The 14,804-nt window shown below is 57.2% G+C and overlaps 3 protein-coding genes across 3 annotated transcripts; all 3 read left to right on the top strand.

The window, feature by feature from the left end:
- Positions 1–1,874: 1,874 nt before the first annotated feature.
- On the top strand, positions 1,875–3,845 carry LSCM1_05250 (uncharacterized protein; the record flags this gene model as incomplete). Its single annotated transcript, XM_067322722.1, has 1 exon — positions 1,875–3,845. One exon carries the CDS (start codon positions 1,875–1,877, stop codon positions 3,843–3,845), a length of 1,971 nt encoding a protein of 656 aa, XP_067178087.1.
- Positions 3,846–7,243: 3,398 nt separating this feature from the next.
- Positions 7,244–7,945, top strand: LSCM1_05249 (uncharacterized protein; the record flags this gene model as incomplete). Its single annotated transcript, XM_067322721.1, has 1 exon — positions 7,244–7,945. One exon carries the CDS (start codon positions 7,244–7,246, stop codon positions 7,943–7,945), a length of 702 nt encoding a protein of 233 aa, XP_067178086.1.
- Positions 7,946–12,057: 4,112 nt separating this feature from the next.
- On the top strand, positions 12,058–13,767 carry LSCM1_05248 (uncharacterized protein; the record flags this gene model as incomplete). Its single annotated transcript, XM_067322720.1, has 1 exon — positions 12,058–13,767. The coding sequence occupies one exon, from the start codon at positions 12,058–12,060 to the stop codon at positions 13,765–13,767; it is 1,710 nt and encodes a 569-aa protein (XP_067178085.1).
- Positions 13,768–14,804: the final 1,037 nt, after the last annotated feature.

Raw genomic sequence — 14,804 nt, 5'->3', positions numbered from 1 at the left:
CGCACACATACGCACGCGCCTCTGCTCCCGCCGGCCGAGACACGCGCATGATCGAGCGATCACACGAAATGCGTGCAAAGTTTGTCGGCATCCGCAACCAGAAAAATGTGGAGGCTCGGAGAAGTGCAAAATTAAAAAAAACGGGGCACGACAGAGCAAAAGGAATCGCAGGAGGCAAATAGCGCCATAATTCCACGAGATGAGACGAGACGGAGGCGAAGTGAATGCACGCACATACACGTTAAAGTTTAGGGGGGTGGAGAGAAAAAGGCGGTGTGGTGCTCGCGTTCCATTATGCCACCATCAACTGTTTCTTTTTCTTGCTCTCCCCGGCCCCCCTCTCTCGTCGATGGCGTGTGCGCATGTGTGCTTCTCCAGGTACACCGATGTGTGTGTGTGCGTGTGTGCGCCTTCCCTTTTCTTCTGTCCCCCCCACCTCTCTCTTTCTGTGTGTGTGTCTGTGCGTATGTATGTATGCTGGTAAAGGGCCGGCTCTTTGCGTTCTTATTGTGCCGCAAGTGTGTTTTTCTTTTTCTTCCGTCGCTCCCTTCATGCATTCCCTTTACGAATGCCCTCCCTCCCTCCCTCCCACCTCCTGTATGATCTTGGAGAGAGTACGAGCCAGTGAGGGAAGCTGAGCGGGAAAAAAACGGGACAATATATATATATATAAACAAATGATTACGCACATACTGCGGAACAACGAAAGAAGAAAGAAGAAGGGGAAACACCGCTGAAAGGGAAGAGGGAAGAGAGAAAATATGCACGATTGAAAACACACACACACACATACACACAGACACACAAAGGCAAAGACAGAAGAAAAAAAATATGGTAAAATCTACGAATCAGGGCAAAGAGGCACACGCACACGAACAAACAGTCCCTGGCCGATGGAGGGGGAAGGCGGGCGGGAGGGAGGAGGGAGGCGCAACGGCAGCAGTGGAGCAGAGAGAAGTGTGAACGCTCTTTTGTCCCTTGTGATATTCTTCGTCGACAGGCTGCGTACGCGCTTTGCTGTGATGGACGGGCTCCATGTGACACGCACCGTGGCGGATGTGTGGGGTGTGGACGCAGCTGAGGAGTGACGTTCGCCTCCCTTTCTCTTGTGCGCTCACACACACCAGCTTCTCGTCGAGTGCACTAGTGGAGGAAGAGGGTTGCCAGCAAGAGGGGCTTGACGACAAGGCGTAAAGAGGCGTTCGCAGCTCTTCTCTCCATCTCTTCCTCCTGCATGCTTCGCATTCCGGCAATGCTCCCGCGCATGGTCAGACTCTGTACTCTGCCATGCGGAGGGGGGGCATGGGGACCATGGCGAACTGTGCCACCGTGTCGAGGACGCACACACCTTGGGCGTTTTCTGACGCACGCGTCACATCCGGCCTCAGTCTTCCACTTCCCCTCATTCTCCCCTTCGCTGCGGTTTTCTGTGGCGTGCAGCTCCATCTTTGCTCCCGCTCATTGTGCATATTTTCTGTCTTCATCTCTTACGGTCACTCGAATCCTTCCCGAACGCGGGCGCGAAAGGGAACCACTCGACGCACTCCCTTTCCTTTGCGGCTTCCATATCGCTTCCCCCCCTCCCCTCCTATTCACCGCCGCCATCGGCCCAACAGGGGCGGATCTCTTTGCGCTCCCCTCTGCTGGTTTCCTTTGACCTGTATCTCGTCGCTGCGCGCGAGCTTTTCTTCACACACCACACACACACACACGCACACACCCAGGGGCGCACCCAAGCCCAGCGGCGTCTCGTTCTCGTCGATTCTCTCTCTCTTCTCCCTCACACACACTCGCGTGCCCGAGTGGCCCTCGCTCACTCCCTCTTTTTTGCAGTCGTCAGGTACTCTCTCCCCTCACCCTGCTTCATCGGAAACATGCGGAGCTCCTCGCGGCTTGTGTGGCAGCCCGTCTCGCGCGCTGCCTTGACGAGTGTGCGGCGGCTCGCCTCTGACATCCGCCTGCGCACGGACTACGGCAAAGCGACGCCAGCGCAGCGCCCGACGGCGAGCAAGAGCCCCATCTATGTGACAGAGCCGGTGGCACGGAAGGGGTCCTTTGCCCGGTATCTGCGTTCTGCGTGGGACCAGGCACCGTTTATAGCCGGCGCCGTGGTCGGTGTGTGCACCTACAGCGCGGCCACCCTCGCCATCCCCGCAGGCTTTGGGGCGCTCATCGACTTCGCGAGCAAAGGGCAGATGCCGCTTGGCACGTCGATGCAGCTGCTGTGTTGTTTTGGTCTGTGTGCGTTGGGCAATTATCTGCGGTTGTATTGTATCGGCTACGCAGGCGAGAACATCATTGCAAAGCTGCGTCGCGCCCTGTACAGCGGCATCTTGCGGCAGCCAACGGCATTCTTCGATTCCGCCGAGAACCGCACCGGCGCGCTCGTGCAGCGGCTCTCCATGGACTGCAACGTCGTCGGTAGCTCCCTGACGGAGGCGGTGACGAATGGCAGCAAGAATCTGCTGCAGACGATGGGCAGCATCACCGTGATGCTCTACTACTCACCGCTGCTGACGAGTGTGATTGTATGCATGATCCCACCGGTGGCCATCTTTGCCGGCTCGTACGGCCGTTATGTTCGAAAGCTGCAGCACAATGTACAGGACGCCCTCGCCGACATGGGTACCGTCGCCGAGGAGCGGCTGTCGAATATCCGCACTGTCCGGTCCTTCGGCGCCGAGGCGCAGGAGGAGTGCTGGTACAGTAAGAACGTTCAGCGTGTCTTCGATCTAAGCATGCGTATGGTGCGCTGGAACTCGGTGTACGTCGCATCGCTGCAGACGGTCGGGTACGGTGCCATGTACTGCATCATGTGGGCCGGCTCGATGCTCGTTGCTTCTGGCCAGCTCACCCCTGGCGTTCTCTTCTCCTTTATGCTTTACACGGTATACTGCGGGATCGGGCTGATGGGACTGACGAATTTGGCCACCGAGATCAACAAGGGCTATGGCGCCTCACTGCGTCTCTTCGATATTTTAGACAAGGCTGATGCGGTGAAGGAGGAGCAGACAGCGTGCAAGCAGCTGACGCCGATCACGTGCGACTGGCGCGTGACGCTCAAAGACGTGTCCTTCGCATACCCTACGCGGCCGGAGGCCTTGGTCTACAGAAATATCAACCTCACCATCGAACCGTCCCGCTGCACGTGCATCGTCGGCAGCAGCGGCTCCGGCAAGTCGTCCTTGGCCATGCTACTGCTGAAGCTGTACGAGCCGACGGCTGGAGTGGTACAGCTTGGCGAGCACGACCTCCGAGACATCAGCTCACAGTGGCTGCACGAGCGCATTGGCTACGTTGGCCAGGAACCGGTCCTGTTCGGCGGGTCCATCGCGCAGAATATCGCCTATGGCGCCCCAGGCCGCAAGTGGGATGACCCGATCGATCGCTGGCTATACACCTCCATCGTCGAGGCGGCTCGAAAGGCCAACGCGCACGAATTCATTTCTGCGCTGCCAGAGGAATACGACACATTCGTGGGCGAAAGCGGCCGCAGCTTGTCTGGCGGACAGAAGCAGCGTATCGCCATCGCGCGCGCTCTTATGCGCAACCCGCATATCACCATTCTGGACGAGGCGACGTCGGCGCTAGACAGCGAGAGTGAGGTGGTGGTGCACGAGGCTATCGCGCGCCTGATCGAGGAGGCGAAGGGCTCGAAGCGGCAGCACACGGTGCTCATGTTCGCACACAAGCTGAGCATGATCCGTAAAGCGGACCACATAATTGTGCTAGAGAAGGGCCAGGTTGCTGTCGAGGGCACCTTCGCCGGGGTGTCCAAGAACAAGCTGTTTTGCGACCTTGTCGGACTCGTCACCACGCCGCAGGTGAGCGCCGGCAAGTCGTGAGTAGACGACTCTGAGGGAGGGAGAGATGCCTCACCCCGTCCTTTCCCATCCACAGTTCTAAGTGAACAGGCTAGTTGCCTTTGTCGTGAGCAGAGCAGAGGATCTGGCGGATGAGAAAGAGGGGGCGGGAGTGGCAGAGAGCCGGAGTGATGGCTAGGGCTCGCCTCCTTCACCCTTTTTTGCTCTTGTTTCGCGCTATCGTCAGTGTCGCCTTGGTGCGCCGCCGAACCAAAGAGTGTGGATGACGTCACAGGGGTAATCTGCGCTGACATGAATGTGTGCGTGCGTGCGTCTCACGTGCCTCGTGCCGTTTATAAAGGTGACTTTGCTTTTCCCTCTCCCTCCTGCCCTCAGCCACCTCTGCGTTTCTTCGTTGCCACCGCCTCTCTCTCTCTGTATGTGCGCGGGGAATCGACACCGCGCCTGCGTGAGAGGGTGCCATGAGCCCTACGGACTACTCCTCCCCGCCTCCCTTCAGCGGCCGTGCCCTCTCTTCCCCCCTCTCAAGCTCGTTTTTTTTTTGTCCCGCTTCACCATTCGATCCAACGACGCTCGACAGGTGGAACGCTCACGCACCATAGAGCAACATCAACAACCAAAAAGAACAGTTCGACAAGAAGGGACGAGGCGACGGCTGCGGTCTGAGAGCCGACTTCCGTCACGAGGCGATAGTGCAACACGGCATCTTCTCGTGGCTTTCTTTTTTTTGTTATGTGCTTCTGTGCACACGCCCAAAGGAAACACTTGTGCGTGTGTCCGTGGAGGGCGGCTCACCAAACGCACACGCCTGGCGTCTTCTCTTTTCGTGCGCCCAACGCCCGCTGCCTTATTACCCCCAAGGGTGCGCGCACTTCTATACGCACACCTACGCCTCGTCATGTGCACACGTAAGTACATGGAAGCACCTGCGTGCATGATTTCACATGAGCGGGCGGCGCAACTGCAGGGTCTTGAACCTCCTCCACCTTCTCTCTCTTTCTCTCCTGCCTGTCGAATTTGTGCTTCTTATGGGTGGCCTTTTTTCTCTTGCATTTTTCTGCACCTATACTGACTGGCGCCCACCTGCACCTCAAAGCTTTTTTACATGGCTCTGCCACCCCTCACCTCTGCAGCTCTCTTGCCCATTCATCCACCTTCCCCTCCCCCACCCTTCACACACAGTACTTGCTCCCCTGCCTAGTTAGTGGTACCTCTCTTCTCCTCTCTCGATCTAACTGTTTCAGCTCACCACAGCCTCCATCTTGATTTATAAAGGGGATCCTATTTGTTGCTCGTGCTGTATCTTGCGCAGGTCTCAACTCGCTGGGCTCCACAGTGGCCGACGTCACGTCGTCCCACTCGCTCTGGAACGCTTTCTCAGTTAAGTGGTCTCACCGCCGCCCCTTGAACCCCCTCCCCTTCCTCTTCTCTTTCACTGTCCTGCCGTGACAAGAGGACAGCGACGGCGCTCCAGGGAGAAGGGGGAGCGCAAGCAGCAAAGGGGGAAGAGAAAATTAGAAGCGCATAGCGAACAGCTGGGAGAGAATTGGCCGCATTCTGCGCTGGGGACGCTTCCTCACACAGCTACGCGCAGGCGCTTGCCGAGATAAGGTGTACGGCAGATTTTGTGCTTCGCTCTTCCTCCTACCTCATATCTCTTCTCCCCGCTGAGTACGTTGCCCTCGCTTCTCGAGTGCTGATCCTGCGTAGTGCATACCTTCACAGGCCCAACTCAGAGGAGGACAGCGAGAGGTAGATTAACACAAACAAGTTAAACACGCTAAAGCACGCACGCGCAGAGGAGTCAAGTCGGCTCACCGCCGCCCCTTCCACACTCCTCCGTCTCCGGTTCTTCTTCACCGCTTTCTTTTCGACACTGTCATCGTCCATTGACTGCGTTTTTGTGAATTCGGCCACCATTTCCTCCCCTCCCTCCTCTCTTTCCCTCTGCTGGTTCGAGTCGATTGTGCTGTGTGCTGTTACCCCTTCTTTATTATATCATCCGGTCGCTTTCGCGTTTCATTTGTTGCCGTCCGAAGTCACGCGGTGGTGTCTCAATTGACAGAGGCGCGAAAGGCAGCAGAGAAGACGCTCAGAAAAGAGGGAGGCAAAGACGGCACAAACAAAGGAAAAAAAAGAGAAGAGGCATTAGTAAGCTGTCTCTTCAGGCCCTGACTCGACCTCTCGAAACAACTTCCTCCCCCCCACCCCTCCACACGCACACACAAAGTTATCGTGTGCACAAAAAACAGATCCCTTTTTTTACGCTTCGTTTTGTTTCCGCCTTCTCTTCTTCTTCAACATTTTGTACTCCCCCTCTCGTGCCTGCATTTGCTCTTCCATTCCTCTCTTTCCATCTTCTTCCCCTCCCCTCCCCCCTTTTTCTTCTTCTCGATTGTTTCGCCTTTGCTACTTTCGGTCACGCCCAGTGAGGGCATACATTTAACAGAAGAAAACGGAATCAACGCCCTCAAAGCTCGCGCATACCCCATAGAACGAGCGGCAAAGGCAACCGGAAGCGAAAAGAAAAGCGGGCGCAGCGGAAGGGGGAGGGAGGGGAAAGTGTGTGCGCGTGCGTGCGAGAAAGAATATCAGACCAGGCGAAGCGGTCTCATACAGCCACATAAACGCTGATAGATACCACCAGCTGCTTTGGTTTCGCGGAACGGGGAGGGGTGGTGATCTAGATCACGGAGTGCGTAGGCGCAGCTCTTCTTAACCATTCACGTGACGGTGGACGCGCGATTCTCTCTTCTCTTTTTGCTCCCACCCCTTCACGGAGGCGCCTCCCTCCTTTGTGGTGTCTTTGTTGGGGCGATTTTTATCGTCCTTTTCGCTTCGCGCAGGTGCGGTGATTGCATCTTTTTTTTCTTATTTTGAATTCTTTCTGCTTCTCAGCTCTCTTCTTCTTGCCTTTTCCCCCATCCCCCTTCCCCCTCCGCCCCCTCTCACTTTAACTGTCTATCTTTTCTTTCGTGACTCCTCTTTATATTTTTGACGAGGTTCAGATTTGCCCCCTTTTTTGTGCGCCTGCGCAGTGACGGCGGCTGTTCTCACTCTCATTACCGCTTTTCTTGGCACCTTCCCCTCGTCTTTGACGGTGTTATCACTCCTCGTTACACGTGCGCGCGGCCTCTGCCAATTTTTACGTTGGCAGTGCGCCTGTCGCTCTCTTGAGTACGCGGTGTGGAGAAGATTACGGCGCTAGCACATCGATAGCGTGGGCCGTACTATTTTTAGAAGTAGCCAAGGCATCTTTTTGCTTTCGTGTGCGCGTGTTTCTCTCTAGCGAGTTCTCTTAGTCTTCGTCTCTTTTTTTTTGCTGTTTCGGACCTGCGCCACTTGGCACGCGACCCCTACTCGCACACATTACAGCAGATACGCTGTCACCAACATTGACAAGGCCACGCAAGAGAAGCATGTCGGCTGCTCCGAACGGAAGTGCCAACTCCACGCCGGCGCTGCAGAGCAACCCAGCGCCGGCTGTCTCTGTGGGCTCGGTCGATGTCAGCGCGTCTGGCGGCTACGCGTTCGACCCTGACGCGCTGCGCAACTTGATCGTCAACTACCTTCCGCCGCTGATGAATGAGGCGCAAGTGTACGAGCTCTTTGGTCAGTTTGGGAAAATCGAGAGTGTGAAGATCATATACGACAAAATCACGGGCGAGAGTCGCGGCTACGGCTTCGTCAAGTACCAATTCTTTTTCTCAGCCACGTACGCCGTCTCCTGCCTGAACCGGTTTGAGATCGGCGGTAAGAAGCTGAAGGTGGCGTATGCGAACGCGCCGGCTGCAAAGGAAGCTTACGATATGCTTCGACTCTCGACGATGGCGCTCAACATACAGCAGCAGCAGGCCATGCAGTCCATGTACTATAACCAAATGCTTCTTGCACAGGAGCAGGGGACATCGGCGCCGGCGACGGCGGGCGGCGGTGCCGACTACGGCGCCTATATGCATGGCATGGGTGGCGGCTACGCGATGGGGCCACGCGGCGGCACTGCTGGTTACTCGCAAGGCGTGTACCCGGGGATGGCAGCTGGCGGCGCCGTTTACCGTGCCGGCGCGTCCGCAGGTGGCAATCGAACCATCACCCCACGGATTGCACCAATCGGCTTTTGAGGGACGCCACCCCTCCAAAACGAAATGCCTGCTTGTGTGGTTGGGGACCGCCGCCCTACCTCTTGGTTGTGTGGCGCGCGCTGCTGTTACGAGTCGTCTGTGTGGAGCCGCTCCGAGAGCCTCTTCCGTTTTCGTACGCTTCTCGGTGCCCCTCCGACGCGTTTTCGAATAAGACGCTGGCGAGGAAAGTGGGCGCGCCTATTGCACGTGCGAAGACGAGTGCGTACATTGGTGCGGGGGTACTGTCGATGGCCTCGCAGGCGCCACGCTACGCTTCCTCCTTTTTTCCCTTTTAGTTTTTTTTCTTTTCGTGGGCGCTACCGAATCATCCTCGTTGCCGCCGACGCTTCTCACACATCAAGGCCCCTCCCTTCCACCACCACAACTCCTATTACAACTGGTATGAGTACGAAAGCAAAGGACACGCACCATCACGCGCAGACAGGCAGTAAGCGTATCGCTTTTCATTACAAATGCAGCTCTGTGCCGGTGCGTTGCCACTTCCCCATTTTTTCCACGTCTTCTCTTTCTTTTTTTTTTCGTATTCTTCCTTTCCCTCTCTGTGATTACCGCACCCGGGCGAGCCCACGGATGCAGTTGCACAGCCCCAAAATGGTATCCATCCCTTCCTCCTTCCCTTCCCCTCCTGTAACTTTGTCAAGGCGTCTTTCTCCCTCTTGGGGTCTTCTTTTTTTTTTTGGGAATGCGGCAGCACTTCTCTTCACCAGTCAGAGAGCAGCAGCAGTGACAGCGGAAGTGCAACGAATTCGACTCGCCAATGTCTTTCCCCCTTTTTTCCGACTCTTCCTTATTCTGCTTCGACACGTTTCAGGCGTTATCAGCGGCTCAAAGCGTCCCCTTTTTCTTTTTTTCACTGTTGCTGTGTGTTGTCTGTTGTAAGCACTCCACTGCGTGTGCGTGCGCGCCTCGTACATTTCCGTGGCAAGGACGCAAATAGATGCCTTGAATGAAACACCAAGAGATATTAACACACACACACACACCTGTACACGCCTATACACTCGCACATATGCAGACGCGGGGAAATCGAGAGAAGCGGTCCCATCTGTGAAGGCGTGTGAGAAAAGGCAATGCGGACCCCCTCCGAAGAAAAAAAGAGGTGTGAGCTGCTTTTGTGTCATGGGTGAAGGTGTACTTGTACGTTTTTTTTCTTCGTCTCCCTGCGCGTGTGCCCTGTGAGCTAGTGAAGGCAGGTACGCAGTGTGGCGCGGGAAGGTGGCTGAGCAGGAGGAAGAGGGTAGAGAGAAAGACACATGGCTGTTGGGTGGGCAAATGGGAAAGGGCGGGCCTAAGTGAGGAGGAGGAGGACGACGACGAGCGTCAACTGCTCCTCGTAGCCAACTGTCCTTTTCTCCGATTGTGTGTCTGATCCCTTTTTCTGATCAGTTTTATTCTTTTTTTTAGTGTTCGTCGGTTTCTTCTTACATTTCAGTCTCGTGGACGTGCGCTCGTGTGACTGGATCGCTCTCTTTGTGTGTGTGTATGTTCGTGCGGGAGGTCTCTCTCAACTAGGCATCTGTGGATGCGTATGTGTTTTTTCTTCATCTTCTCTTTATGTTCTTTCAACTCTCGTTTGGCTGCATGTGTGCCCTTTTCCTATTCGTAGTCGTTGGGTTCAGCGGCGTACTTGACCAACGGAAGCGACGAAGAGAAATGTTACGACCCAAGAGCAGCAGTGACCTCTAAATGCCCCCTGTCGATGGAACCTTCAACGCTATATGTCTTTCTGTCTGGATGCGAATTCGCCTCTCTTTCCTCCCCTTCTTGGCGGCCGCGAGGCCTGTTTTCCTGCCTGCGCGAAGGCTTTGCCGGCTTGACGCACACCTCTCAGGCTGGCGTGCCTTGGCCACGCGCGTGCGCACATATATGGCGCAATGACCACAGCTCTCACTCCTCGTCAAGGAAAGGCGTAGCACACACAGCTAATGAGCGGTGGCTGCAGCGCTGCTGTATCACTACGTATCTCCATATGCCACAGGCAGTACCCCGTCTTGAAGCCGCTACCTCGCACCACCCCCGCATTAGGCTCGATTTCTGTAGCGCGGTGCACGCTCATGGCCCACAGGCCCAGTGCCGAGGAGGCCGCCCTTGGCGGTGGCACCCGCTCGCTTGCAGGAGGGGGGTGGGGGCGGTGCAATCGCTTGTGGCGTCTGTGCAGGAAGCACACGGTCAGTCGACGCGGATGCAGGGAACGGTAGCACACTGGGTTACTGTGCCCATGGCCGAGCTGGGCTCTGTCGCCCGGCACGACCGGGATGCGGAGCAGCAGCGGGCTCAGCTGGAACGACCTGAGCGAATGGCGTGCGGCACCCTCGAAGCCCTGGCGCAACGTGCCGCTACCCTACGCGCATTGGCGCTCTCCGCTCTTTTTTTTTAGCTCACTTCTCTCCCTCTCCTCCCTCAGTGAACGCCACGCGGTGAGGAGTGTAGCGCACACTTCTCCCGATTCACAGGCTTCTGCCCCTCTATTTGTTCTTGGGTGTCTCTGTGCGCGCATGCGCCTGCGGTGGGGGTGGTGATGACCGTCGGCGACGGCAATCGCGGTATCAATGCCGCTGGCGCTTTGTGCCTCGAAAAGTGAGCGCAGAAGATGGTGGAGGGAGGCACCGCTGGGCATTGTGTACCGAACAGGAGAGCGCTCGTGCACCTGCTCCGGCGAGATGCCTGCGTGCTATCTCTTGTGGCCATTTATGTTGTGCTCTTCTCTTGAGCGTCTCTATGGGGGATAACCTTTGTTCTGTATCTGAGCCGCTCTCGATCCGCGCTCTGAGCTGTTTTGTACCGCTCGTTTCTCTATAGCTTTGCCTTTACTCTGCGTTCGAAGCCGGCGCCTGCCTCTGTGCCCTCCCTCCCCCCTCTCTCGCTGTGTGTGCATGCGGCGTACTGCCAACTTTGCGGCGATGACTTCAGCTCTTTTTCGTTGAGAACTGCTTTGCTCTGCTTTCTTCATCGCCTTGTAGGTGTGCCTGCGTGTGTGTGTGTGTGTGTATGGGCGCAGACTCATAGCTTCACTGCAGGACGCGTGCTCCTGCGCGCACAATATTCGTTGCCTCTCTTGCCCTCTCTCTATCGGCAGCACGTTTCCCTCTTCTTCTGGGGAAAATGCGGCCATTGCCGCCGCCGCCGTCCAGCCGTTGCCGCGCACCTTCGCCCGCTAGCCCCGCCGGCTCACATGGCCTTCCCTCTCTCTCTTTCTCACACACACACACACACGCACACTGCTTCCTATTCCGCTCGTTTGCCGTTGTTTCCCGCGCCGGTTTTATCGTGGACGCTTCCACGCTCCCCTTCCTGTGAGGGCTCGTCCGTGCAGCTTCGTTGCTGCATAAGTGTTGGTGTGCCCTGCCAACCCTGAATCACTGCTACTGCTGCCCCTGTGACAGACGGAGGTGTGCGCGGGCCCTTTCCCTTTCTCCCCCTCCCTCTCTTACACACGCGTTGACGCAGCCACCTCGTGTTTCCACGCGTGCAGAGAGGTACTCCCGTGGAAGGTGCACGCGGCCGGCTTACTGGTGTGACAACAGGGGAGGGCCTTTCGAGCTCTCACTGGGACGGTGTGACGAGTGGCGTGGCGTCGTAGTGCAGTGCGCATATCAATTCGTCCTTCGACTCCTTTGGCGTGATGCCGTGAGGGGTCTTCTCAGACTCTTTTTCCTTCCATTTCTTTCCTCGCCAACGTCGGCGATACGTTAAAACATACGCCAATGCGACAGTGGGTGTGCTCAAAGCCTGCCCCGCACTCTTCTTATTTGTGCTGCATTGCCCCTGTGCTTGCCACTGCTCCTGATGCGCATCGCTTGACTTCCTCTGCGTTCCCCTCCCCCCTCTCTCTTTGCCATTGGTGGTGGGCTCGCGTCGCGCTCGCATTAAGCGAACACCTCTTCATTAGTTTAAACTGACCGTCTGATGCACAAAGACGAAGTAAGCAGACGCAGGAGAAGGGATATCCGCACATCCGCCGTTTGTGCCGTCACGCCTTCCTGCCGGAGTGGTGGAAGCACAGCATATCCTCTTGCGCTTCCATCGGCGTACTGAATGGCGGGTGCGAGTGGCAGTGTGGACTCTCAGCAGTGGTGTCACAAGCTCCTTTGATGCCGTTTCTTCAGTGGCGCGCCGCACTCACGGATACGCTCGCGACTCGTGGCGAAGCGGCGAAAGCACTCGCAGCAAGATGGACTGCAACCGGAATATGTGGCGCGAGATCTGTGGAAGCCGCGGGCACCCCCGCCGGCAACGAGAGCGAGGCGGAATGGTCATCTCTCAGCATTCTACACGTCTTCCATCTTGCCCATGTTGCTGCCTCGACGGACCCAGATGTGCCCGCAGCCGTGGATGATATGAGCACGGAAGACTTGGTGACGAGTGTTCGGCGCTTGCTTTGTATGGGACAGCTGCCGCGTTCTAACTTCGCTGCTTCTGCCGCCAAGGGGGAGGCAGTATCGACGTACGTGGCGCGTGCGCTGCTCCTGCGTCTGCGCGGTCTTGTGGAGACGCACGAGCGCTTCTTGACGTGGATGCATAGACGCTCGCGGAAAGCGGTGCCTGCGGTGCCAGATGACGCGGGGGCAGAAGAGTCGTTTCTAACTGAGGCAGCAACGTTCCTTCGTACTTTGCCGTCACCCGATGCTCTTCAGCGATCCGCGCCTCTGCCACCTGAGACAGAGCGATGCGAGCAATCAAGGCGGTTTTCGTATGCCCAGCTGCTCAGCTCCAACCTGTACGCCATCAGCACCTTCATGGATGTCGCGGTGGTGGCGACGACGTGCACGCCACCAGGCGCACCCGCTTCTCCATTGCCGCCGCTTCACTGCGGGCTTCACTCACCTCCCAACCCCATAGAAACAACTGCGCGGACACTGCTGTACTTCCTGATAACACTGATCGTAGACGTGCTGGAGAGCAGCGTGCTAAACTGCTGCCAGCTGGCACACTCTCACTTTGTGCCCGCGCATGAGTCTGAACGAGTGCGTTTATCGCAGGTCGCTGGTGATTTTCTCGCCACCCCAACGGCTGCAGGCCGATTTTCGGTGTCAGCGTCAGCCTCAGCCTCAGCCTCACCTGCCTCCGCGTCTCTCCACGTCATCTTGTGCACAGTCCTACAGGAAGAGGGCTCCCGCTTGCTGGAGCGCCTCCTCCGGTATGCGCAACACGAAGGACGGTGCCGGAGCGAGAGCGCCGACATGGACCCGACACATCATCGGCTGCTCACACGACACGTATTGCGCCGGGTCGGACCTCTTTTTTTCCACCCTCTTCGCGCTCACCTTACCGACACCGGCATCACGAACCACACTACCGCCGCAGTGGCGAGCGATCACACCGACACGGCGCTCGTCGCGTGGATGGCAGAGCAGCTGCAGCGCATCGTGCCCTTGCGCATCCTCCCTGCGGAGGGTGAGGGACCAGAGAAACCTTCTCAAGACTTTCCTGGTGGACTTACCGGCGAGGGCTATCAGCCATGCCGCTTCGAGGCTGAGTCTCTTGCTGAACTGCTACGCTTGCTTGTTGCCCAGATCGATGCCGGCGCTTCACCATCACCATCGGCAGGAGTGGACGAGTGCGACTGCTCCAGCGTTACCAACCATTTCGGGGCCCTCACTACCGAACAGGGCGCGCCCGAGACGGCGGAGGGCGCCGGTGACGTCTCGAGAGTGCCGGAATATGCGATGCTTTTTTTGCCGCTCATCAGCACGGCACGGGCGCAGGGCGGCGGTACTCGCCTACCCTGCACGGCGAGGGAGACGCTCATGGCAGCACGCGAGCAAGTAGTCGCCTATGCGCGGAATCTCAGCGCTAAGTGAGGAGGGCGTGCGAAGCGAGATGGGATAAACGGACGTGAACAGGTCCGCAGGACCAGTGATGCGCGTGCAAATATGTTCTCGTGGGCAGTGTGAGGCCCTTCTAGGGAGCGGTGAGGCACAGAAGCCACGACCACGGCGCTCACAGGTGTTGGCGGTGCTCCCTCCCGCACCAGCGCCCATGGCACTCTTGGACGGTAACGCTATGCCTGCGCTTCTCCTTGCCCTTGCTGATTCTCTTCCACGGCCCTTTTCCCTTCGCACTCCACCTCCCCCCTTTCCTTCCTTCCCTCCCCTCCCCTTACTTTGCTCTTCCTGCGCGGAGTGTTTGCCCTGGCTCACAGCCGTGCAAAAGTGCGTGTGGCGGGGCTTGGGTGTGCCGTAACGTGTGCTTCGATCTTCTCCGACGGTCTCTCTATGTCTCTGCTACGTCTGCTATTATCACGCTCAACTTTCTCTCACATGTTTTCTTCGTGCCACTTGTATGTGCTGCTGACCATGCAGAGTGACTTTCTGCTCTCTAACGCCAACGCCGTCGTCCGCACTCGAACGCGATTCTTACTCCCTTCTCTCCTTGATCGAGCACTGAGTCTCAGGCTAGCCATGACTGAAGAGTGTGCCGAAAGGGTCGGGAGGGGGAGGACAGTACAGAGTTTCCTTAGATGACTCTTTTCTTTCTCTTCGCTCTTCCTGCATGCCGTCTACGTTTGGGTTTGCTCACGGCGACGCGAGACAGAGCCCTTTGCTGCTCATTCCTCGCCGACGAGATCGCTTCCCGCCATTTCCCGTGAGAGCCTCTTCGGTGCAGGCGCCCTCTCGTTCACTGTGAGTGTTTTTTCGTTGACGCCTTACCTCTCCGCCAGCGAACCTTTCTTTCCGTCCGTCCTCCTCTACTTTCTCTTCTGCTCTCCCACTGCCAACGCCTCCACAACGACCCAACTCCTCCTCATCAAACACACACACACACACACCTGCACGTGTCGGCGTCAACACAGATTTTTCTCGCCTTCTTTGTTCCTCTCCCTCGTGCTCTTCTCTCC

This window comes from Leishmania martiniquensis, chromosome 25, assembly GCF_017916325.1.
Source record: "Leishmania martiniquensis isolate LSCM1 chromosome 25, whole genome shotgun sequence".
Classification (NCBI taxonomy): Eukaryota; Euglenozoa; class Kinetoplastea; order Trypanosomatida; family Trypanosomatidae; genus Leishmania; species Leishmania martiniquensis.
The sequence above is the reverse complement of the archived record's forward strand: the minus strand, read 5'-3'. Positions and strand labels throughout refer to the sequence as shown.